Consider the following 26,350-nt stretch of genomic DNA (forward strand, 5'->3'; position numbering starts at 1 on the left):
TGACAGTGGGGAGAGCTGTACCCATGATGGATCTGGCTTATACCTCAATGATGCAGGGTTTCAACCCGAAATGTTGACAATTCCTTTCCCCCCCCAGATGCAGCTCGACCCACTGAGTTCCTCCAGCAGATTGTTTGTTGCTCCAGATTCCAGCATCTGCAGTCTCTTGTGTCTCAAACATCTCACTTTGATTGATAAAGCAAGGAGAAAAGCTGACACAATAACATAAGCAAAAAAGAGCAGGAATAGGCAACCTGACCTCTCAAGCCTGCCGATCATTCGACATGATCATAGCTGATCTACCCAAGCCTCAACTCTCCTTCTGTGTCAGATCCCCAGAGATCTTAATTCCTCAATCTTTCAAAAAAATTTCTACCTCCACTTTATATACTTCTAATGATCCAGACTCTATGATTCTCTGGGTAGAGAATTCCAGAGATTCACCACCTTCTGCGAGAACAAATTTCTATACATCTCAGTTTTAAATGATCAGCTCCTAATCTTATAACTATGTCTCCTTGTTCAAGGTTCTACCACTAGCAAAAGCATCTTAACATCTGCCCTGTGAAGCCCCCTTAGGTCTTATATATTTCAATAAGATCATTCTTCATTCTTTTAACCTCCAACGCATACAACCTATTTAGCCTCTCTTGATAGGACAACACTTGCATCCCAGGAATAGTCTGGTGAATTGCCTTTGGACTGCCTCCAAAGCAACAATATCCTTTCTTAGGTAAGAGGACCAAAACTGTGTGCAGTAACATCCATCAGGCACATAAGATGTCTGTTCACAGAGGAAAATTTGAAGAACATCTCAAAGGAAAAGAGACAGAGTCTAAGTGAGAAAATTCTAAAGTTAAACTAGATAAATGAATGCAAGTGATCAAATGAAAAACATCATGAATGCAGAAGAACACAAAAGAGCACAGGAAACTGGAGCAGGAATATACTATTTGAACCTCTAGTCTGTTCCTTCATTCCATAAGATTGTCGCTAACCTAATCTCGGTCTCAGCTCTACTTTCCTGCCTATTCCACATAACCCATACCTCCCTATAGACCAAAGCTCCAGCCTTGACTATATTCATTGATTTAACCTCCAAAGAGGCTAGAGAATTCCAAAGATTCGTCTTCCTCTAAGAGAAGGAATTCCTCCTCATCTCCTGCGAAATGGGTGACCCCTTACTCCGAAACGAGGCCTCCCTGGTTTTCGGTACCCTAATGAGTGGAATCTATTCTGTCAACATCTAACATGTGTCAATAAATTCCAAACTGCAGTGAGTGTATGTTCAGTCTGCTCAGCCTTCTCTCATAACACAACCACTTTATCCCAGGACTAAAACTCATGAAGCTTCTTTAAGATAAGATATCTTTAAGCTTCCCATATCGAATTATATCCCTACAGATACATAGGAAGCATAGATTTCGCCACTGTTGATGCTGTAGCATCTGCCATCTTTGCGCTGCAGTACTCCTCTTTGTGCAAGAAGGGATATTTTGTTTGGAAAGGGCATCCCTGCAGGATCATTGAAATGCCAACATCCAAGACTGGCAAACATGCTAACGTTCATATGATTGGCCTTCATATAATCAGCAAAGAAGTGTGAAGGTACTTGTCTCTCCACCCATGATATGGATGCCCCTGAAGTCAATCGAAATGATGATCCGTTGATCCAAATTGTAGATGGCTACTCTCTCTGACGACAGATAATGGTGAAGTACGTATGAGATTTAAGCTGACAGACAGTGATCTGGGAAAGGAAATATCACAGAGATATATAGCTGTGGCAGATCTTATAATCACATTTCAACATGTCATGAACGAAGAGACTGCTGCTGCCATCAGGCCAATGGCTAAACAGTAAATGGAGAGATCATGGCTCTAAACTGATTAACTATCACCACATTAATAGCCTTCACAACGTGACCTCATTTCATTCAAATTAGTGCTGGATTGCTCCTGTCCTTGCCGCTTTGTCAACTAACAATACTGATTGGCTGATACTGATTGGCATTGTACCGAATCACGGCTGTCAGTGTTCTCAGATAAAGGTTTAGAAAGGAGACCAAACTACATGCAAAACTCCAGATGTGGTTGCATCTCTGCCTTGTGCAGTTGTCGCAAAACTTCCCTCAAACCAACACTCCATTTGCCTAAGTAATTCCTCGCTGTACCTGCATACTAACTTTCTGTGTTACATGCACAAGATTCCCAGACCTCCATCTGTCAAACGTTTGCGCACTCAGGCTCCTTTTCAGACTCTTCATGTCCTCCTCGCAACTTGTTTCCCATCTATTTTTGTGCTGTCAGTGAATCTGGCTACAGTATACTTGGCCTCTTCATCTAAGTCATTAACATTGAACATAAGTAGTCAAGGCCCCAGCTCTGATCCCTCTGGCACCTCACTAGTTCCAGCTTGCCAAGATGAAAATAACCAATTTACCCTAAATCTCTATTTTTTCTTGGTTAGCCAATCTACTATGCATCCATTTTACTCCCAATACCACAAGCTCTTGCCTTGTGCAGTAAGAAGCCTGAACTGGATAAACAGAGACTAGGTAATAAGTTATAGGCCTAGAAGAAGTTACAGTAACAGGGAGGGGCAAAGCCATAAAGGAAACATTATAAATATTAATTTCAACTTTTTATCTGTCTCCAGATATCAAAAATGCTGAAATACTACTAAGATATACAGTAATAGAGACAGTTAGGGTTCTGCCCGAGCTGATTGCCTGCTCCTCTTTCGGGGTTATGTCCATGCCCGTGTGTCCCTGGAGAAGGAGCATGCAGCATTCACGGGTACAGTAGGGGAATTTTCAGGACAGGTGGGTGCCACAGGGGGGTTGAGTGCGTTCTGGATAGAGATGTCGGTGTCATAATTTGAAACTATCAACTGTAAATGGTGTGAATTGTGGAATTCTGTAATTTGTAGTGATGTGATGCTGTAATCACTGAATAAACCTTCTGTAATGACAGTTACAGTGCACCTCATTTAAATTACATCCATAGTTAAACTCCATCACAACATTACATGACCTCTGAATATGTACTCAGAGAAACTGATTGTATGCTAGATAATTAATCATGTATGCACTATCTCTGTAGGGATTTGCCATACCTACTTAAGTCCCAGTGTACTTAAGTAACCAGTTGGAAAGAACTATGCTTTATAATAGAAAAAGCTTTAGTTTACCAACTTAAATTGCAGTCTAGCTTCCTGGTGTGTGCACAGCCACAACTATCTGACCTCTTATGGAATTGTCTTGCAGTTATTTGGAGCTGAATAGAAAGAACCCCAGCAACAACTGATGGATGTACATCTTATTCTTCTATTACTGAGTCAGGGTGACTGGTTAACAAGAGTAATGTCCTGGACTATTGAGATTTGCTAGGCTTGGCATCCGATTACCAAATTTGTCACAGAGGATTGACTCACTTCCAATTTTCCATTACCAAGTATATTACTTGGAGCAAACTTAACCTCAGCAGACCCTCCAACTCCCCCACTAAGGAGACCAGCTAAGATTTGTAAGACAGTTTCTGATGCCTTCCCTTCTGAACTGGCTGTTCACTTAATATTTAAGAAGAAAGTCTGGGATTAAAGTCCCACCTTTACTAAGTTCAGGATATGTCAAAAGGCTTTATAACAAATTATTCATAGTGAAGGGCATTGGAAAGGAATGCAGATAGAAATCTAGTTGATGCTTCACAAATGTGATTTTATCTGGGGCATAAAACTAACTTGGCTAAACTGAACTATAACATTGATGGTGAAAGTAACTGCTTCCCTTTCAAGGTCCATGGACAGATGATCAAAAAACAAACCAAATGCAAATGTTGGAAGTCATCATGCAGCGGTTCAAGAAGGCAGCTCACCACCACCTTCTCAAAGGCAATTAGGGATAGGCAATTAAATGCTGGCTCAGCCTGCGAAGCCCACATCCTTTGAATGAATATCTTAAAAAATAAAAGCAGAAAATACTGGAAGCACTCAGCAGATCAGGCAGCATACATGGAGAGAGAAAGTTGACATCTCAGATCAACATCCTTTTGTCAGAACTAGGAAAAGTTAGAAATTTAATGTGTTTTAAGTTGCAGAGAAGTGGGATGAAGACAGAGAAAAAAGGGAATATATTTCAGAGAGTAAATGACAGAAAAGGTAATGGTGCAGTCTGAGAGATTGGAGGAGGCTCGCACAGTAGTGTAGGGGGGCAGCACGGTGGTGTAGCAGTTAGCGTAACGCCATTCCAGTGCCAGCGACCCGGGTTCAATTTCTGCTGCTGTCTGTAAGGAGTTTGTAAGTTCTCCCCGTGTCTGCATAGGTTTCCTCCGAGTGCTCCGGTTTCCTCCCACATTCTAAGGATGTATAGGTTAGGAGCTGAGGGCATGCTATGTCGGCGCCGGAAAAGTGGCAACACTTGCGGGCTGCCCCCAGAACATTCTCAGTAATGCAAAAAGATACATTTCACTGTGTTTCGATGTACATGTGACTAATAAATAAATATCTATATCTAATATCTAAATCTAATTGCAACTGATCTGCCTGAGTAAGATACAAATACAGAGGGATGTATGTGGACAGAAGAGAGAGAAAAATTGCTGGAACTGTGTGATGCAAAACATTGAAGTTACTGACAGTCTGAATAATAGAGAGGGCTGGAAATGCCCAATACATCAGGCAGCATCTGCAGAGAGAGAAGAACAGAGTTAAAGCTACAGGCCAATGAACTTTCATCAGAACTGGCCAGTTCCAACTCAAAGAGGAAAGGCTGGTTGTATGAAATTGTTGAACACGGTGTTGAGTCCTGAGAGCTGTAACATGCCCAATAAGAAGACAGGATGCTGTTTCCCGAACTTGCACTGGGTTTCCTTGGTACAGCGCAAGAGGTCAAGGCTAGACAGGTCAGTACAGGAGTGTGATGGAAAATTAAAGTGACAGGCAACTGGAAGCTCAGGGCCGAATAAAGAGATTATTCTGCAAAGTGGTTACCCAACCTAAGTTTGGTTTCTCCAAAGTGAAAGATACAAGAGGACCAAATGCAACACATTAGGTTAGAAGTACAAGTGGAACACCGCTTCACCTGGAAGGACCATCTGGATCCCTGGCTAGTGGGAGGAAAGAGTTAAAAAGGCAGGTGTTGTATCCCCTGCAAAGCAGGTGCGGCGTTTAGACTTTTGGTCATCAGAGGACACAGACTTAAGCATAAAAGCCAAAGTATTGTGGATCAACACACAAAATGTTGGAGGAGCTCAATGGATCAGGCAGCATCCGTGGAGGGAAATGAACAGTCAAAATTTTGGGTCGGAGGGTCGACTGTCCATTTTACGCCAACAACCTTTCATCAGAATAAGTCTAAGATAATTGGCAAAAGGACTGGAAGATACTTTGATCATTCTTATCTGCTATGCAAGTCCTGAAGCAATGGTGGATCCAGACTTCATTGTAACATATGATAAGATAAGATATCTTTATTAGTTACATGTACATCAAAACACACAGTGAAATGCATCTTTTGCATAGAGTGTTCTGGGAGCAGCCTGCAAGTGTCGCCACGCTTCCAGCGCCAACATAGCATGCCAACAACTTCCTGGCCCGCACGTCTTTGGAACGTGGGAGGAAACTGGAGCACCCAGAGGAAACCCACGCAGACACGGGGAGAACGTACAAACTCCTTATAGACAGTGGCCGGAATTGAACCCAGGTCGCTGGCGCTGTAATAGGGTTATGCTAACTGCTGCACTATCGTGCCTGCCCATTTTTGGAAGTTAATTGGATAAATACACAAAGGAGGAAAGTAGGAGAGGGATGTATTGGAAAACTCTCCAAGAGCCAGCACAAGCACAATGGGCTGACAAGCCTCCTTCAGTGATGTATCACTCTTCCAATCCATGGCCTGGAAATTGTATTGTGAGTTAAAATTGTCAGAGTGCACGATGGACATCTTCCACTTCTTCAAGCTTTCATAGTTAATGTTTGCTCCCATCACCCTTGTCCAGTATCTTCAGGCACAAGCCGTCTCCTACACAACCCAATCACCTCTCCACCTCTCCAGTCATCTACACACAGACCCAATCATTTCCTCAACCACCCAATCAGTTAAATCATTGATGCAGATTGTGAACATCTGTATTTCATTGAGGAGGTCCATTCATCTGCTTTTTTAATGACTGTGCATAGCTTATTCAAATATGAAGTGATCTAAATTTGAAACAAAATACAAACTGCTGGAGGAACTCAGCAGGTGAGGCAGCATCTGTGGAGGGAAATGCCAGTCCAGATGAAGGGTCTCGACCCAAAACATTGACTGACCATTTCCCTCCACAGATGCAGTCTGACCTGCTGAGTTCCTCCAGCTGTTTGCTTTTTGTTCCAGATTCCAGCATCTACAGTCTCTTGCGTCTCCATTTTACTAGTCCTCTGCGAAGTCTCTTCAAGGTATGCCCACTTTCAAGAAGCCTTCCAGTCCAGATGAAGGGTCTCGACCAAAGCACTGACTGTCCACTTCCCTCCACCGATGCTGCTCGACCCACCGAGTTCCTCCAGCAGTTTTTATTTGCTCCACATTCCAGCGTCTACAGTCTCTTGTGTCCCTAAGTTTGACCAATTAATTAATCCAGTTGAATCCACACCAACTCCTGTCAAATTTCCAATCCCGTTCAGTATTCATTGTTAATGTTTGAATGCTTTCTCTCCCACAACTTCCCAATGAGGTGGCAATATAAGTTGAGGCACATCTCTAAAACCTGCCACTATCTTGGAACCATTCTTCATGAAATTCCTTGGCCCATTTCTGAAGCCCACGTACACACCATACAAGAAGGGATTGCTGAATAAATCTGGAGGAGAAGAAGCTAGGGCTGATGTTCTATTTCCATTACCCTTGTTTGACTGTGGGACCAATTATACTTCCCACACCAATTAAACTCACTCCACTGGGAATTTTTTGGTTTTTATTGAGGCGCCAATATTGTTATCAAACAAACCATTCAAGACTATCAGAGAGGAGGAATATCCACAAAAGGGGCACTACAGTTGTGCTGCAGGTGGTGTAGGTGTCTCACAGCCCCAGCTACCTGGGTTGAATTCTAACTTCTGCTGCTGTCTATGTGGAGTCTGCACGGTCTTCCTGTGACTGCATGGATTTCCCCCAATTGCCTCAATCTCCTCCCTTATGCCAAAGTTGTGGTAGTTGGTAGGTTAATTGGCCCCTAGTGCAGTTGGCTGGTGAGTGAATCAATAGGGATCAATGAACATTTGTGAGAGAATAGTTTACAGAGAAATTAGAGCTGGAAGGGATTGATGGGATTGCTCTGCGAGCCGGTATAGACATAATGGGCTGAAGATCCTCCTTTGCAGTAAGGAAAGATGATAAAAAAATAAATGTATAATATGAATATGGAGTTAGGATTAGATCAGGTTGGCTGGGAAGAGATTCATGTGGAGCATTAATATGGGACACATGACTTTTCTTTGAGCTTTAAATTCCGAGTAAACCTTGTTCATATTAAACACTGCTTAAAGTACTGATGCACAGTTTGGCCATATTGAACCAGATGTTTCTTCTGAACAAGACAGGAAGAGATGATTTATATCCCCGGGATAACATATCTTGGGCACGGAGAAGTCAAACAACCCTGAGAAGTTGCTTTAAGGAATTTGCAGTAAAACAAAGTCTGACTTTTACACAAACGATGTCAAGGAGAAAATCTCCATCTGACTCACTATATTACATTGAAGTGCAATGTCATAAACATTCCTTCAGGCTGACAACAAGAGGCTCCAACATTTAATGATATATTCTTCCCTACTGTAAGCCACAGAAAATCCTTGATTTCTAAAATGCTTCCTTTCAATGTGTAATTTATTCAACAAGATTATATAGACTTGAGGGCATTTGAACACTTTTGAAATGCCAAATTGAGGAATCTTATAAACTGAGACAATACTGAGAACACAACAGTATCTTGCTGTATTTTGCTTTTGTAATACAAACTGATACTGGATTAGATTTTTCTCTGTGATGGGCTTACTGCTGGCACTGTGATGGGATGGTGCATTGGATCTTTCAGTTGGAGATCCCCTTTGAATTTGCTTCTGTCAATTTCTCACAGGCAGCTTGATTGACAAGCAGGGGAAAGCCCACAACATAAGGGCACAACTCAGGAGACCAGGTAGATCTAGTGGGATGGGGGTGGGTTGGTGAAATGGCTTTTGGTGGGAAGGGAAGGAATCCTGATTGTTGGCAGGATTTTGCACACAGAGAGAATTTCAGTCTGGGTTTGGGACCCAAGATGGCTCAATGGGACAGTCTGGGATGATTGCCATGGAATGAAAAGATGATTTGGAAGAAGTGTGGTGGTAGGGATGGGGTTGGGGGCTGGGGGGTGGTGAGAGGGATTGGTGTGTTGTAAGGTAGTGTGATGGAACATACAGACTGACAGCGAGGGGAGCTGATGGAAGAGATGGAGAAAATGGTAGCCAATAGGTACGAGGATGGGGTGGAAGTGCACCCAGAATGGCAGTGGAGTAGGGGCTACTGATTAGCTTGTCGAGGTAGGCGGCAATACACCTAACACCAGACTGCCCTTGAGTGTGGTTGTAAAAGCACCTACCTCATGGGTTCAGCCCTTCCAACCTCCCTTCACCTGCCAGGCTTTCCATAAAGGTTTACCATACCAGGCTGCCTTAAAAAAATAGAATAATTGTTAAAATTAATAGCTAATATTTGAATGAGGAAATCTCTGAAGCAGGAAACTCAAAACAGATGTCCTGAAGGGCTTTACCAATGCTGAAACAGAGTTTAAGGTTGAGCTGAGATAATCAAATCTACTGAGACTGGCTAACTCCTTGCTTAACTTCTGGTGTAGATGGAGGTGAAGGATTCCAAGATGAGATGGGAGTCTTCCTCAGTGCCTTTTAATTTTAACTTCTTATCTGATCCAAACCCACCTGTGTGGGGGAGTTAAGTTTCAGTTTTAAACTTCCAAAAGCTTTAGTATGAGCCGCTGGTGTGAAAGTCATCATATAAACATGCCTTTCTTTTAAGGAATAGTTTGCAACTGTGATGTTAACAGTTTATAATTGTCCATTGAAGCGTGAGTATTTTAATAATCTCAGCACTCAGCTCAACATTAAACTGTCTTTCAGCTCTGGAATACATCATTGAAGCTGTCTAAGCCTATGAGTGAGTCTCTTCCTTTGGCAGTAGATGGCAAAGCTGACAGTGAGAGGCAACAGGCCCCTGCAAACAAACCAAGTGAATGAAATTTAATTTGTGCAGTTTCATGCAATTTGTTCTACAATAAAACCAGGGATTAAGTCACTGTGTATCATATAAAAACAGGAAAACATGCGCTGTAGCAATGTAGTCATGTTAATACCCTAGCATGAATGATTGTTAGCACATCTTCTCTCCCATTCGCCACGATACTTCTCAGAAATGAAAAATGACCTCTAAGCATTAATCTTGTTCACCTAATAAAGAAGAAAATTTAAGCATTTGCATCATACCTTCATGATGTCAGGATGTCCTTCACAGCTGAAACATCACAGTGGTAATGAAGGAAATATGAGTCAAAGTTTCATGTAGCTGTACTGAGTATATCCAAGGCTAAGGCTGATAGATTTTTATTCATGGAAAGGATGAAGAGGTGTGGTGATCAGGTGGTAAAGTGAATGAGATCAACCATGATCACAGTGGATGATGGAGCAGGCACCAAGCGATACATAGCCTACTCCAGGTTCTCTTTCTCATATTCTTATTCCATGTTCAAGAACAGCTACTTCCCTTCAGCCACTCAGTTGTTGAACCAACCTGCACAACCCTAATCACTATCTCAGTATAGCAACACTGTGACCTCTTTGCACTGCAATAGACTTTTTTTTTGTTTTTTTTTCTTACTTGTAAAATTGTGTATAATATATGTTTAAATGATATATTGCTATTGAATGCTGTGTACCTGATGATATGTGCCTGTGAAGCAAGTTTTTCATTATGCCTACGCATACATGTACTTGTGCATATGACAATAAACTTGACTTTGACTTTGACTTTAACTTCTTATGTTGGGACATTTAGACAGAGCAGAGAAAGTTAAAAATAACATAGTTTATAATCAAGTGTAGTGCTCTAGAAAGAAAAGGAGGAATAAAGAAAAAGGAATGTAAGTGATAGAATGGAGAGCAGAGTGATTTAATGCAATGATTGAATAGTTTTGATTTTCATGTGAAAAGACTGAGTAGTTGTTTCAGCCTATTCCATATACAGAAGGAAACCGAATCAGTTGGTTACGATGATTAAAAATGCTACTGTGGGAGTGAAAACAAGTTCCTTGAGCAGCTACTGCATTTGAGAGACTTTGCAGAGTGTGGATGTCCCCTGCCAAGTCTTCCATGAATCCTTTGAGAGCTTCGCTGAGTAGATCCGATAGATCAAACAATATGACTGATTTGTTTACTCTCAGAAATAAAGCTTCTTGATATGTTCAAGCATTTTTTTTAAAGAAAAACATAAGAATATGAGAAATTGGAGCTAGATAGACCACATAACTGCTCAGACTTTCCTGCCTTTCAATAACATAATAGCTGATCTGGTTCACATTTCTGTCTGATCTCTATGACCTTTGACTCTTCTGTAGTCCAAAATCTGTCCATCTCAGTCTTGAAAATAGTCAGTGACACAGCCTACCAGAGCTCTCTAAGCTACAGAACTCCTAAGATTTATAATCCTCTCAGACAAAAATTTCTACCTGAAAAGGGTGATCCTTTTTATTTCAAACATATACTTTATTCATAAAAATATATGCAATACAACTAGTACATGTCCTTCTTTACATTCATTGTGCCTTCAAACCAATACGTACTCTTATGAATCACCAATGCCAGTTATCTTTCCTCTTTAGACAAGACACCCATGAAATGTTTTACAGGCTATTGCACAGGACGCAGTTCTTCGGAGTCCAGTGGTGGCAGGACCTTAGACTGTTGTTCTTCCCTCGAGAGTCTTTGTGGTAACTGCACCAAGCTACAATGTGTCCTTCAGTGCATAATCTTGCAGTTTCGAATATGCCAGTTAGCAGCATTCACTTACATACTGTTACACTGGAAAAGAGTGACCTTTACCCTGAGACAATGTCCCCTAGTCCTAAGTTCACCCAGAAAGGGAAGCACCCTCACACCATCAAGTTTCAATGAGATTGTCCCTGGCTATTAGGACACAGTCCAGATGAAGGTTCTCAATCCGAAATGTCCACTGTCCGTTACCCTGCATAGATGCTGGCTGACCCACTGAGTTCCCCCAGCGTCTTGTGTTTTGCTCTTGCTATTAGTCCAACAATGGTCTGTCATTAATGGTGCCATTTTGACATAGTGCGATAAGGAAATTCTGCTCTGGGATGAGGTGGGGTTGACGGGTAACATCTGAGTATTTTTTTAAATGGCTCAGAAGGAGTTAATTCCTCTTCTAGTGGAGCTGTTGTCGACAGGAGCTGTCCAGGCAGTCAGTCCCCTGACCCCTGCTGGCCGATGATATAATGCCAGCATCACACGGCTTCATGGCAAAAAATCAAATGGTAATTAGTATGAGACTTTTAAATAATAAATGTACACGTCTTAGCACAGGGCAAAAGTGGCTCTAACTCTTTGATTCATCAATGGAAGGATTGAAGACATTATCTACAATTTCATTATCTCTGATATTGCCAAGCTCACTTCCAATCCCCAGCCGACCGTGGCCCTTGTGCACCTCCCATCTCATCCACCTTCTGCTCTCCAATTATTGGCAGCTTTGCCTTCTTTCGTTTAATCCTCATATTCGGGAATTTCCTCCCTAGGCTCTTCTAAGTCTCCACCACCATTATTTGCTTTGAGGCTGTCATTAAAATACACCTTCTTAACCACTTCTCTCTTATCTCTTTCATAAATCAAAGTCCAAAGTGTTTTGGGACATTTTCCTACATTAAGAGTGTTGTACAAAAGGCAAATTATTGTTATTGTCACCCAATGTGATTTACTGGATTGTGTTGCATCTGTACCCCATGAGTTCTGTTTGAGTGGAATCAAATATTCCAGTTAGCAGATTAAGCAACACACCATACCAAAGCATCTTATTGTATTGGAAAAGATAGTAAGTGAAGCAATTGAAGAAAAAATCCTGTTGGAACTGCAACTAAGGAAAACGATTTCAATAAAAAACACTTTGTGTACTGTGCCACATAATAGTTTGCTTAAGTTAGAAGTCTGGTTGAGAGGTGGGGGTGTTGGGCTGGTTGAGGTGGCATAACCATCACTGTCTGGACATTAGTATGGCAGATAGCACTATAGACCCATTACAGAACCACTTCCATCACTTTAATTTCAAAAGATTCAAATTCTGATGGATTCTTTAATCGGGGAAATAATCTTCATCACTGACTAGCACTGACGATGACAGCCTTGTGATGTACCTTAAAGAAAAAGGAAGTGATTGAAGTTGTCACCTCAAAGTTAAACACCGGTGTGTTAAGAACAGTTTAATTCAGTCAGTATACAATAAGAAGATATGAATGAGGGAGAAAACGCTCAGTAATTACTCCAACAGTTTAGAGTAACATGTATATATTGTGTTTATAGTTATGAGTACCATGTATTAAGTCTCTGCTAACATTTTACTTGTAGAGGTGTACTAGCACTCTGGGAGCCTAGGGCTCATGTTTAAGGCATTTGCGTGGAATTCATTTATTGACTTGGATTTAGATGTCCATTTGCTTATGCCAAAAATGGATTCCAATTGTCCCTGGCACCAACAGTGCTTCCTGCGGCTGATTAGTTTTGTTTTGCTCTCACCCTGCTCCCCAGCATCCTACCCAACCCATTCCCCGAGGTATCCATTTTCAATAAACCCAGTATTTTGCACAAGTGGATCTTTCTCCCACTCCTGACCCCAGTCTCCTAGTTTCATTATCTTCTCTCCCGTCTTTCTCCCAATGTCCTGCTCATTCAGCTCCACCCCAATCTACAATCCTCTCCAATTTCACACATTGGCATTCATTCCGTTTATTCTTATCCCAAGTCCCAACATCATTTTGAATTGTTCCTACCCCATTTCCCAACACTGTAGCAATGGTTCTTTGCTCTGCTGCCTAAATTCCACCTGAACTTAACAGTATCTCCTTTCCCAAAAGTTATATTTCTCTTGTCTATCTATCTGCCTAGCTGTTTGTACTGTCACGGACTCGGTGAATGTCCCTTTAAGATAGAGTTAGTAGTGCGTGTGTGTGTGTGTGTGTGTGTGTGTGTGTGTGCGTGCGTGCGTGCACGCGCGCGCGTGTGGCGTGCTTACGTCAACCAAAGATAAAGGACGTAATGATGTAGTTGAAGAAGTCAGTCGAAGTCAGTCAGAGGAGAGAGAGAGAGAAAGGAGAGAGAGACACCAGCCTGCTAGTTTCTCTGTCGATGGATGAGAAACAATAACTGTGTCTGTTACTACAATCCATGTATGGAAATTGGAAGTAATCCAGTGGAGTTCACTATTTTGTTACGAACCAGCAACAAAAGAAACACACTGTCATGATTCAGTGTTAAAAACTACTTTATTAATAACTACTTATGATAATAAGAAAAATAAAAGTAAAAATGTTAGAATGTTAGAAGTAAAAATGTTAAACCTTGAACATTAACCCCAAAACTAAACTCTTCATGTGTATGTGGCAAAGTCCCAAACTCCAAGTCCAGGAATGGTGCTTAAAGTTCAGTTCAGCAAGGCATAAGGTGAAACATGAGCAAAAGCTTCAACAACAACCACTCTTGTCTGAAGGCAAGACGTAGATGTAGAGAGAACATAGAGAGTAATTACGAAATCCAAATGTTCCACGATGGAACCCAAACAACACCTCAGTGTTTACTCGGTAGTGACTTCCTCACCCCGAAAAGCATCCGACTCGTGGTTGTCCACACAAATACCTGTTTCCCTCTACGGGTTAACAACAAAGTGAACTCCACTGGATTACTCCCAATTTCCATATGTGGATTGTAGTAACAGACACAGTTATTGTTTCTTATCCATCGACAGAGAAACTAGCAGGCTGGTGTCACTCTCTCCTTTCTCTCTCTCTCCTCTGACTGACTTCGACTGACTTCTTCAACAACGTCATTATGTCCTTTATCTTTGGTTGAGGTAAGCACACCACACACACACACACACACACACACACACACACACACACACACACACACAACTAACTCTATCTTAAAGGGATATTCACCGAGTCCGTAACACCTCCCACCTAAAAAGGTCTGTCTCCCTCCCCCATTTTCTCTCTATCTACCTAACTACCTTTCTATCTACCTATCTATCTATCTATATCTATCTATCTGTCTATCTATAATCTATATCTATCTACTGACCCATCTTCATAAATCACAAATAAGATTTTTATTTCACAGCTAAAATCCGACCAGAGTCTACAGTACAGCAGATGCAACATTGCAATTATACTTTCAGCACATCCCTTTCAGTTTTTGTATTGTAGTGATTCAACGTGAACGAGTTAACTATCGACAACCCTTGTGTTTTGCAGACTCCGAACTTGCCCTTTGTCTGTTCTCTCTGCTACCGTCCACTTCGCCTCAACCCTTCGAGTCTCACTTCTCCAACAGTGTCACCGTGTGCTGACAGTTTGAATTGTGACTTCCTTTCGCAGTCGCGGACGTGGAAAGCCGGCTGAGATTTAGCGTCCGGCTTCAGCTTCAGGCGAACAGAGACAAAAAATCAAAACCCAGACTAATTCACCATTCACTTCTCTTCTTCCCCTCCCTTCCTCACCTTTCTTGCCTTCTACCTTTCCCTTACACCTCCCCACCCCCCTCACCACCAACCCCGTCTTCGCCTCTTCTCTTCTCATTTAGGACCAGCTCCCATTGGATTTCCAGCACAAAGACTACCCCCTTTCGCTCCTCTTTGTCGAGCAGGACACGGTTTCTCCGAGCGGAGTGTGCGGGTCAGGGACCGGTCAGTTCCCGGGAGCCGGCTGATTTGTCTGGGACAGAGAGAGTGGAGGGTGCATCTCAGGGGTGTGGGAGGTGGGGGTGTGTCCCTGACCCACTGCTCTGGGGGTAGGCTCGACAAGGAGGCTGTCGGGTTTACAGCATTTGAGAAGTGAAGCCTCCGCTCTGAGTCAAACCACAGTAACCAGACAATCCAAATAAAGCCGATGCTGTTTGAACAACCAGCAATCTGCTGGAGGAACTCAGCAGATCGATCAGCGTCTGTAGGGGGAAAGGAACTGCTGTCGCTTCGTTGTCGACACTTAGCAACTGAGTCCCGGTGCAGGGTTTCGACCCGAAACGTTGATATTTCCTTTCCTCCCTACAGATGCTGTTCGACCCGCTGAGTTCCTCCAGCAGATCGTTTGTTGCTCCAGGTTCCAGCGTCTGCAGTCTCTTGTGCTTCTGATGTTGTTGGGAAAGGGTTAATGGAGTGACCTTGATTTTCTGGATTTGCCTTTGGGAAAATCTGAGAAGGAAAGGTCCTCCTATTTACGTCAGAAAGTTCGAGCCGCGGGCTCGGGAATTGGGTTGAAAACCGAGTGAATGTGTGGCACCAGTTGCTGCGGAACAGCGGCGGTGTTTGTCTGTCCCTGAGGCCGGCTCAAGCCCAGCGCCACACAGGCACCTAGTCTGGCGGCGCCGATGTGGGTTCCCTCCAGCGATGACCCTCTCCCTCAGCATCGTGCTAAAGTCCGGCTCCTGGATCCGTTCAGCTCTTGGATAGCGTTCCCCGCAAGCATTCCGACAAGGCACAGGTAGCGGGGTGGTGGGGGTGGGTGGGGTGGGGTGGCTGCCAATCACTACACCGGGATCCTACCCGGGCTGGATTACCCTGGATAACAAGGAGCAAGATCTCAAAACCCCTGGACGCCAACATAAAGGGGCAGAAAGTAACACAACACGGGACGGGGAACTCTTTGCAATCTGTGGCGCCTACTTTCCATTCAACTTGCATCTCTCCAAGGTTCTTTTATAACCTGAATGAGGAATTTGGAGACTTGAAAGGGGGATCCCGACCATTGCACACCTGTAGCCGGCCTAGAGCCATAAGGACACTCCGTGTGAAGCCAGGACTATGCTGCCAGAATGTTGGCCAGGAAGAGCATCATCCCAGAGGAGTACGTCCTGGCCCGGATCGCGGCTGAGAACGTCCGACAGCCCCGCTACACCGTGCGCCCTCGCCAGCCCCGCTTCATTGACAAGAACGGCGCCTGCAACGCGGCTCACAAGAACATCCAAGAACAAGGTCGCTTCCTGCAGGATGTCTTCACCACGCTGGTGGACCTGAAGTGGCGTTACACCCTCTTCATCTTCACCATGTCCTTCCTCTGCAGTTGGCTGCTCTTCGCCATGATGTGGTGGCTGGTGGCTTTCGCCCACGGAGACCTGGACCACGGGCAGAGCTCGACCTTCGAGCCGTGCGTCACCAAGGTGAGATCCTTCACCTCGGCCTTCCTCTTCTCCATCGAGGTGCAGGTCACCATCGGCTTCGGCGGCAGGATGATGACCGAGGAGTGCCCCACGGCCATCACCGTGCTCATCATGCAGAACATCTCGGGCCTGATCATCAACGCCGTCATGCTGGGCTGCATCTTCATGAAGACGGCTCAGGCTCACCGCAGAGCGGAGACGCTGATCTTCAGCCGGCACGCAGTGGTCGGCCTGAGGAACGGCAAGCTCTGCTTCATGTTCAGGGTGGGCGACCTGAGGAAGAGCATGATCATCAGTGCCTCGGTCAGGATGCAGGTAGTGAAGAAGACCACCACCACCGAGGGAGAGGTCATCCCGATCCACCAGATCGACATCCTGGTGGACAACCCCATCGACACCAACAACATCTTCCTGGTGGCGCCGCTCACCATCTGCCACGTTATAGACAAGCGGAGCCCTCTCTACGACATCTCGGCCAGCGACCTGCAGAACCAGAACCTGGAGGTGATCGTCATACTGGAAGGAGTGGTGGAGACCACCGGCATCACCACTCAGGCCAGGACGTCCTACATCGCCGAGGAGATCTTGTGGGGCTACCGCTTCGTCCCGATCGTGACCGAGGAGGACGGGACCTACTCGGTGGATTACTCCAAGTTCGGCAACAGGGTCAAGGTGGCCACTCCTCGCTGCGCCGCCCGGGAGCTGGATGAGAAACCGTCCATCCTGATCCAAACCCTGCAGAAGAGCGAGCTCTCGCACCAGAACTCCCTGAGGAAACGCAGCTCCATGAGGCGAAACAACTCAATGAGGAGGAACAACTCCTCTCTTATGGTCCCCAAAGTCCAATTCGTTACTCCCGAAGGCAATATTGATGCTGCTGATTCCGAGTTTAATTGATGCATTGCAGGAATTCACTGCTGAGTTTAGTTCTCCATCTATGAGCTAATAAGCAAACAATTTACATGCCACTTGGAATTTTTGCCATTCCCCTTCACATCGAAATATAACTTAACCAAGCAACACACAAAACGCTGGAGGAACTCAGCAGGTCGGGCAGCATCTGTGGAGGGGAATGGGCAATCGACATTTCAGGTCGAGACCCTTCACCTGGACTGATTGAACCAAATATGACTCTTTTAAGAACGGTTCAGTACCAACCTCTTTGCTTTTGCCCTTTAGTATTGAACGTGAGATTGCTACATCGATTTATCGGAAGCTTTGGTGTCTGTCGACAGTTGCATATTTGAACTTAGCAACCGATTTTGTTTACACTAGTTCACTTGATTTCTTAGTACAGCGGCACTATAGCATTAACAACACGAGCAAGGACTGTAATTTTTTTTTTAAAAAAGCGAGCTACAGGGGGAACTCAGCGGGTCAGACAGCATCTGTGGAGGGAGGTGAACAGTTCACATTTCGGGTCGACACCCTTCATCTGGACTGGATGAAGGATCCTCCAGCAGCTCGTTTTTTGCTCCAGATTACAGCATGTGCAGTTTCTTGTGTCTCCAGGGACCGTAATAGCTTTAGATAGTTGGGATACGGTCGTTTGAAATTTTTCAATGATCCTTCCAGAAACGTTTATAACAATTAATTAGCACAAACTTGATAGACAGAGGCTTTCACATTAAAAAAATACAGCAATCCTTTACTCTGTCCATAGAATTGGGTTCTGGAGTATGGGATAATGTAAGTTACCTTGAAAATTAGTTGGAACCATTGTGAAATGCACTGTTCCAACTCTCCAATCTGCTTTCCACGCAGTGTAGGTAAGGCCGAGGAGAACAATTTGTGATGACTTGCATGCACTGAGTTTTTCTCTCTGCTGCTAACATCGAAAAGTTTGAATTCAGGTAGTGTTTTCTACTCACTTAACCATTATTGCTTGGTTTTAAGATTGACCGGGAAACTAAAATTTGGCTTCTGTAATGGATTTACACTCTAGTATAAAGTTCCTTCCCTGCCTCAAGAGTTTCAGACCATGATCCTAAATGTATAATTTGGTCTGGTGGTTAATGGTAACCTAGTGCTTTTCCGTAAGAGTTCCTATCATGTAGCATCATATGGGAGTTATGAATGTCAAAGTCGAGTTTATTGTCATCTGTACAAGTACACGTATGCAGAGGTGCAATGAAAAACTTACTTCCAGCAGCATCACAGGCACATAGCATCATATCAGCAGCATTCACAAAAAATACATAAATTAAACACAATTTTTACAAGAAAGAACACAATTGGAACAAAAAAATCAAAGTCCATTTTAGTGCAAAGTGATCAAAGTGGTCATAGTGTTGCTATACTGAGGTAGTGATTAGGGTTGTGCAGGTTGGTTCAAGAACCAAATGGTTGAAGGGAAGTAGCTGTTCTTGAACCTGGTGGTGTGGGACTTCAGGCTTCTGTACCTCCTGCCTACTGGTAGCTGTGAGAAGATGGTATGGCCCTGATAGTGGAGATCTTTGATGATGGATGTTGCCTTCTTGAGGTAGCACCTCCTGTAGATACAACTGATGGTGGGGAGGGATGTGCTCGTGATGTATTAGACTGAGTCCACAACTCTTGTTGTTTCCAATATTCCCCTGCATTCAAATTGAGTAGGCAACATGCACTTGGCCCATATGTACCCCACCCACCCCCTCAACCACGCTTGAGGGAGTTGTGGGGTCAGAGCTGAATTTTCCCAAAGTTTTTTTCTTTTCTGTCCTTGATTTAATTTCCAGTTCAGAGATGAGTGAAAAGTCCAGGTTGACACTTCAGGACTGCACCGGTACACTGTTGGAGGCACCTTCTTTCAGATGAGTTTGTGTCTGTTCTTTCAGTGGATAGAATAACCCCATGCTATTATTCTGAACAAAAGTAGACCAGTTATCCCTCATATCTTGGCTGATATTTATTCCTCAATCAAGCATGAATTAAAAAAATTCACATTGATATTTGTGGGATCTTGCAGTGGGCAAATTGGGTGGTACGGTAGTGTAGCAGTTAGCGTAACGTTATTACAGTGCCAGTGACCCGGGTTCAATTCCCAACACTGTCTGTAAGGAGTTTGTATGTTCTCCCCATGTCTGCGTGGGTTACCTCCTGGTGCTCTGGTTTCCTCCCACATTCCAAAGACGTACGGGTTAGGAAGTTGTGGGCATGCTATGCTGGCGCCGGAAGCGTGATGACACTTGCAGGCTGCCCCCAGCACATTCTCAGTAATGCAAAAAGATGCATTTCATTATGTGTTTCAATGTACATGTGACTGATAAATAAATATCTTATAAGTTATATGTCTCCTTTGTCACAGAGAGAGTGCACATCCAAAGTACTTCATTGGCTGTGAGTTGCTTTTGGCATGAGCTAGAGATATGAAAGGCACAACATGACTGCAAGAACTTTTACTTACACTGAAAAATTTGTGACAATCCTACACTTATAGTAACTGTGCTCAGTTACCCCAGACTAGAGGTTGCAAGTTTTCCTTGGTATTACTACATAAAGGGCTGGAGCACAGGTACAGTCCTGCTACCCAAATTCACTGCATTAGCCTGCCCATATCTGCGCTTACCTGGGACACAATTAAGGGGTCTCTCTCTTTGGCCCTCTTACACTTGGGAGTGTGGCATCATGGTCTAGATAGCAACTGGTCCTCAGGAGGTGCAGTTTGGAAGACTGCCCATGATTGCCTTTGACAGCTGCTAAAGCTGGGGTAGAACATTGCCAAATCAGAGTCACACAGCACAGAAACAGACCCTTCAGGCCACCATAACCACACCAACCATTGGGCACCCACTTACACCAATCCTACACTAATCCCATTTTATTCACCCCACATTCCCATCAACGTCTCCAGAGTCTACCACTCACCAACATAGTAGGGGTTATTTACATGAGCTAATTAACCTGCCAACCTGCACGTCTTTGGGATGTGGAAGGAAACTAGAGCACCTGGAAGAAACCCACACAGTCATAGGGAGAATGTGCAAACTCCACACAGACAGCACCGGAGGTCAGGATCAAACCTGGGTTGGTGGAGCTGTGAGGCAGTGGCTCTACCAGGTGTGCCACTGCACTGTGCAATTGCCACTGATTGTGAGTTTTTAAAAGGTCAATAACTCAGAGGCTGAAAAACTACTGACTGAAGTAGATAATTAAATAAACCTTTTGAACAATAAAAGTTAACCAAATGCTCATAAAATCATATAATTAAAACATTAAACCAAGGCAAAATATTCTTTCAAAAGTAACATACCTACTCTTCCTTAGCTTTACAATCCCTACTGAATACAGTGTGGTGTGAGACCCTGTGCTGAATCTGACTGGGTGCAGGGTCTAGAGTCATCGAGTCATACAGCACAGAAACAGGTCAGATTGTGGAATCTGCACCATTTGCCCTAATCTTACACTAATCCCATTTTTTCCCATCTGATGATTCTCTGGTGTAGGCTGGGGAATCCTCCAACTTCCTGGCCCATTAAATTGCAGCCTTCTGCATTTTTGGGACATGAACATGGAAATCTGGGACTTCAGTTTTAGTGATCATTACAGCAGGTTTACGTCAGTGTAATCCAGCCCAATTCTCTTTGCAATGAAAATTAAAGAACATGCTTTAACATTTATTTACTTAGTTAATGAATGATCCATTTTGCACACTTCATACAAGTGGAGAATGTTATATCTCAATTAATTAATGTTGATCATCTTAAAATATCTGGAAAGTTACAGCAAATGTTGAATTGAATATAGTCTGACACAGGCTGATAATGTACAGTGAGCCAAACTGTATAATTTAGTGGGTGACATATTGCTAGAGACCTCTTGAATTGTATCACATTTGCTGTGGCCAGTAAAGATGTTTCTCTATGGGGAGGAGTGGTGTGGGAGATCAGATTTGATCCCAGTTCACAAGATCCAATGGCATCACTTTGAACAAGAGCACAGCAGTATTCTCCAGTCTCATTGCTTAATACAGGTTACCTCATTCTGGGTGTGTGGAATTTCATTGTATGCAAATTATCCACCATGTCCCCTGCATGCCAAATGTACTTTGATGTCTATGAAACATCTTGGACACACATGCAGGCCCTCAAACCTTCTCCTCCCCTCCCATACACTTCAGGGCCACTTTCTGGCTCAATCCCATATCTTTCCACTTCCTAAGAACACAAAATTCCAGCGATCTCGACCTTGAATATACTCAATAAGTATCCATAGCCCACCGAAGTGAAGGTTCCGAAGACTTACAACACTCCACATGAAGACATTTCTCTTCATTTGGGGCTTTAACATGTGATCCTTTATTCTAAGACTAGGCCCTTTAGTTCTTTATTCTCCAGTTGGAGGAAATGGTCTCTTAGCAGCTACAATGTTGAGATAACCCAAGGATTCCTTTATATGTGAACAAAACCATCTCTTACTCTTCTAAACTCCAATATGTGTATATTACTATCATATACTAAGGAACATAAGGAAAGCTGTATCCCTGTTATGAAGCCTCTGTATTGTCTGTTCTTACATCTTATGTAAATAAAGTACATTGGTTCAAAATCTGTTTCTCACCCTGCCCCTAAATTGGAAGAATTATTGTGATGTTCTCTCAAGTATTTCCAGTGACTGGTGTAAGGAGTTCAGGAGTTAACATTGTTTATAATGATTACTGGATCATTTCATTGTTTCGCCAAATGCTGGGTACAAAAGTTGTACTCCTGATCATTAGGGGCACAGATCAGCTGTGACAAGTAATACTGCAAGGTGACACTAAATACCAAGGAAATATTAAACATAAAATCCAGTAAATTGAGTGAAGAAAGTAATATCATCTTAACTAAGTAACATGCAAGTGGTGTAAAGCCAACTTCTTAAGCCTTACTATTAAAAGTGGCAGAGGCACAGCTCAAGCTGCCCATGTTGAATCATGGCCCTGGATGCTGTCTATGTGGAGTTTGCACATTCTCCGTGACCATTTTGTTTTCCCCAGCTACTCCGGTTTTCTTGCAGGTTGGTAGGCTACTCGGCCACTGTAAACTGCCACTAGTGTGAAGTGAGTGGTAGGATCTGGAGGGAGTTAATGAGAATGTAAGGAAAATAAAATGTGGAATTAGTGTAAATGGTGGAACCTGGGGCAAGTTGATGGATTACAGGGAAAATTAGTAAGGAATGGGATTGCTCTGTGGCCCCACGTACATTCAGCGGGCCAAAATGACCTCTTTCTATGATGCATGGAAATGTGATAACTTACTGCTTGTTAACTCAGTCTGAATATTTTGTCTGCTGAATTCCAAACGTTAGGAAAGCTGCTGAAGTGAGACGCAGATGAAAAGAAGTCTTTACTTCTGTTCATAAAGGCATGCATGGAGCTCCGCTTTGTTTAATAGTCATTTGTAAGTACGTGGTGCAGAGGACTCACATTGGCCCTATTACCAACAAGATTAATCTTGATATTACTATGGAATTTCAAAATAAACATTCAGTAAACAAGTTTGGGGACTTGTTTTTAAACAAGGATTTTCTTTACAGCCCTTGTTTTATTTAGTGCTGCTTCAGGAGACTGTGTCTGACGTTGATTTGAAAGAGAGAGACTTGCATTTATACAACACTTGTCACAATCTCAGACTCACAAAGCACCTTATACCTTAGCTGTGCATTTATTGTTGTACTGTTGAAAACACTGCAGCCATTTCGTATGAAGTAAACTCCACATACAGCAATAAAAAAGATGGCTAAATTATTTATTTTGGGTATAGTTTGGGGGATTATCACAAGATCACAAGATAAGGGAGCAGAAGCAGGCCATTTGGCCCATCGAGTCTGCTCCAAGGAAAAGGGAAAAAGAAATGGGGTGGGAAAAAAGAGAGAGAGAAAAAAAAACTATTCTAATCCCATTTGCCAGCCTTATCCCCATATCCCTTGATACCCTGACTATTTAGATATCTGTCTATCTCCTCCTTGAATACCCCCACTGATCTGGCCTCCACTGCTGTGCGTGGCAAGGAGTTCCACAATTTCACCACCCTCTGGGTAAAGAAACTTCTCCTCATCTCTGTCTTGAAACTGTACCCTCTAATTCTAAGATTGTGCCCTCTGGTCCTGGACACGCCCACCAAGGGAAACAGCCTAGCCACATCTACTCTATCCTTACCTGTCAACATTTTAAATGTCGCTACGAGGTCCCCTCTCATCCTTCTGTACTCCAGCGAGTACAGTCCAAGAGCCGACAAACGCTCATCATACTTAAGCCCTTTCATTCCTGGAATCATTCTCGTAAATCTCCTCTGAACCCTCTCCAACGTCAGCACATCCTTCCTAAGATGCGGGGCCCAAAACTGCGCACAGTATTCCAAATGAGGCCTCACTAGCGCCCCGTAGAGCCTCATCAACACTTCCTTACTTTTATACACTATACCTCTCGAGATGAATGCCAACATAGCATTCGCTTTCTTAACCACCGATCCAACCTGGTGGTTAACTTTTAAGGTATCTTGTATGAGTACCCCCAAGTCCCTTTGTACTACCGCACTATCAATCTTCTCTCCTTCTAGATAATAATCTACCCGCTTATTTCTACTTCCAAAGTGTACAACTGCACATTTCTCAACATTGAATCTCATCTGCCATTTCCTTGCCCATTCACCTAAACTGTCTAGGTCCCTCTGCATTCTTTCTATTTCCTCTATGCTCCCTACTCCTCCACTTATCTTGGTGTCATCCGCAAACTTAGCCACACAACCATTTATTCCATCATCCAAATCATTGATGTACAAGGTAAAAAGGAGAGGCCCCAACACCGACCCTTGCGGCACACCACTAGTAACCGGTAACCAACCAGAACGAGATCCTTTTATTTCCACCCTTTGCTTCCTGCCAACCAGCCAATTCTCCACCCATTTTGCTACCCTGCCCATAATTCCATGACCTCTCATCTTATTAATCAGTCTCTTGTGAGGCACCTTATTGAAGGCCTTTTGAAAGTCTAAATACACAACATCTACCGCCTCTCCCTTATCCACCCTACCTGTGATTTCTTCAAAAAACTCCAATAGGTTGGTCAGACAGGATCTCCCCTTCACAAAACCATGTTGACTAGGTCCTATCTTGCCTTGCGCCTCTAGGTATTCGGTAACCTCCTCCTTGAGGATAGACTCCAATAATTTTCCCACCACTGACGTCAGACTAATAGGTCTGTAATTGCCTTTGTGCTGCCTCCCACCTTTCTTATACAACGGAACTACATTCGCTACCCTCCAGTCCTCCGGAACCATGCCAGAATCTATCGATTCCTGAAAAATAATCGCCAACGCCTCCGCTATCTCCACAGCCACCTCCTTCAGAACCCGGGGATGCACCTCATCCGGTCCGGGAGACTTATCAGCCTTAAGCCCCTTTAGTTTTCCAAGCACCTTCTCCCTATTAATCTCAATTGAACTCAGCTCCAATTCGTGAGACTCCTGACTAATGGGCACATTGCTTATGTCCTCCACGGCGAAGACCGATGCAAAATATTCATTCAATTCCCTTGCCATCTCACTATCATCCATTATAATACCTCCTGCACCGTTATCAATTGGTCCTATGTCAACCCGTGTCTCTCTTTTATTCCTTATGTATTTAAAAAAACTCTTAGAATCCTTCCGAATGTTGTCCGCCAGCTTCCTTTCGTAACTCATCTTTGCTTTCCTAATGACCTTCTTAGTTTCTCTCTGCAGATTTTTAAAATCGTTCCAATCTTCTGTTTTCCCACTAATTTTTGCTACTTTGTACGCCGCCCCTTTTGCTTTTATTTTATCCTTCACCTCCCTCGTTATCCACATCTGTGCCTTTTTTCCATTCAAAACCTTCTTTTTTCTTGGAATATATCTGTCCTGCATTGTCCTTATTTCCTGTAGAAATTTCTTCCATTTTTCCTCTGCCGTCCCTTCAGCTAACTTACTCCTCCAATCAATTTGGGCCAACTCATCTCTCATACCTTTGTAATTTCCCTTATTCCACTGAAATATCGATACACCAGTTATCAGCTTCTCCTTCTCAAACTTGAAACTAAACTCAATCATATTGTGATCACTTGTTCCCAGTGGTTCCTTTACCTTTAGTTCCCTAATCACCTCGGGTTCACTACACAGCACCCAATCCAAAACAGCCGATCCCCTGGTGGGCTCCTCAATAAGTTGCTCCAGAAAAACATCCCTTAGACATTCCACAAACTCACTCTCCTGAGTACTACCGCCTTGCTGCATTTCCCAGTCCACCTTCATGTTAAAATCCCCCATAATTATCTTCACATTGTCACTCTGACATGCTTTTTCTATCTCAATCTGCAACTTATGGTCCACTTCCTGACTGCTGTTCGGGGGCCTATATATGACTGCTATTATTGTTCTTTTACCCTTGCTATTTCTCAGCTCCACCCATAAGGATTCCACCTCCTCTGACCCAATGTCCTTCCTTTCTATTGATTTTATATCGCTACTAACCATCATGGCCACACCTCCCCCTCTGCCTACCCTCCTATCCTTCCTATATACTGTATACCCCTTGACATTCAGTTCCCAATCACATCCATCATGAAGCCACGACTCAGTGATTGCAACGATGTCATATTTATTAACCTGTAGTTGTGCCACTAGGTCATCTACTTTATTCCTGATGCTACGTGCATTTAAATATAGTATGTTTAGACTGGTATCTGCTATTGATTTTATTGTACCTCTATTGATCAGCAGATTATCCTGACTTTCTACCTGTCCATCCTTCTTACTATCTTCGCTACCTACTATCTTAGACATGTTCGTGTAGACCTCATCCCCTATCCTAACATTCGGTATCCGAACATCCTCATCCCCGATCCTAACATTCTGTATCCTAACATCCGGATTTGTTGTACTTCTATTATTCAGTAAATTATCCTGACTTATCACCTGC

The 26,350-nt window shown here is 43.4% G+C and overlaps 1 protein-coding gene across 1 annotated transcript; it reads left to right on the forward strand.

The window, feature by feature from the left end:
* Positions 1 to 15,595: 15,595 nt before the first annotated feature.
* On the forward strand, positions 15,596 to 21,914 carry LOC127580516 (ATP-sensitive inward rectifier potassium channel 8-like). Its single transcript, XM_052034099.1, has one exon. The coding sequence runs from the start codon at positions 16,112 to 16,114 to the stop codon at positions 17,351 to 17,353; it is 1,242 nt and encodes a 413-aa protein (XP_051890059.1). The 5' UTR covers positions 15,596 to 16,111; the 3' UTR covers positions 17,354 to 21,914.
* Positions 21,915 to 26,350: the final 4,436 nt, after the last annotated feature.

Source organism: Pristis pectinata, chromosome 19 (genome assembly GCF_009764475.1).
Source record: "Pristis pectinata isolate sPriPec2 chromosome 19, sPriPec2.1.pri, whole genome shotgun sequence".
Taxonomy (NCBI): Eukaryota; Metazoa; Chordata; class Chondrichthyes; order Rhinopristiformes; family Pristidae; genus Pristis; species Pristis pectinata.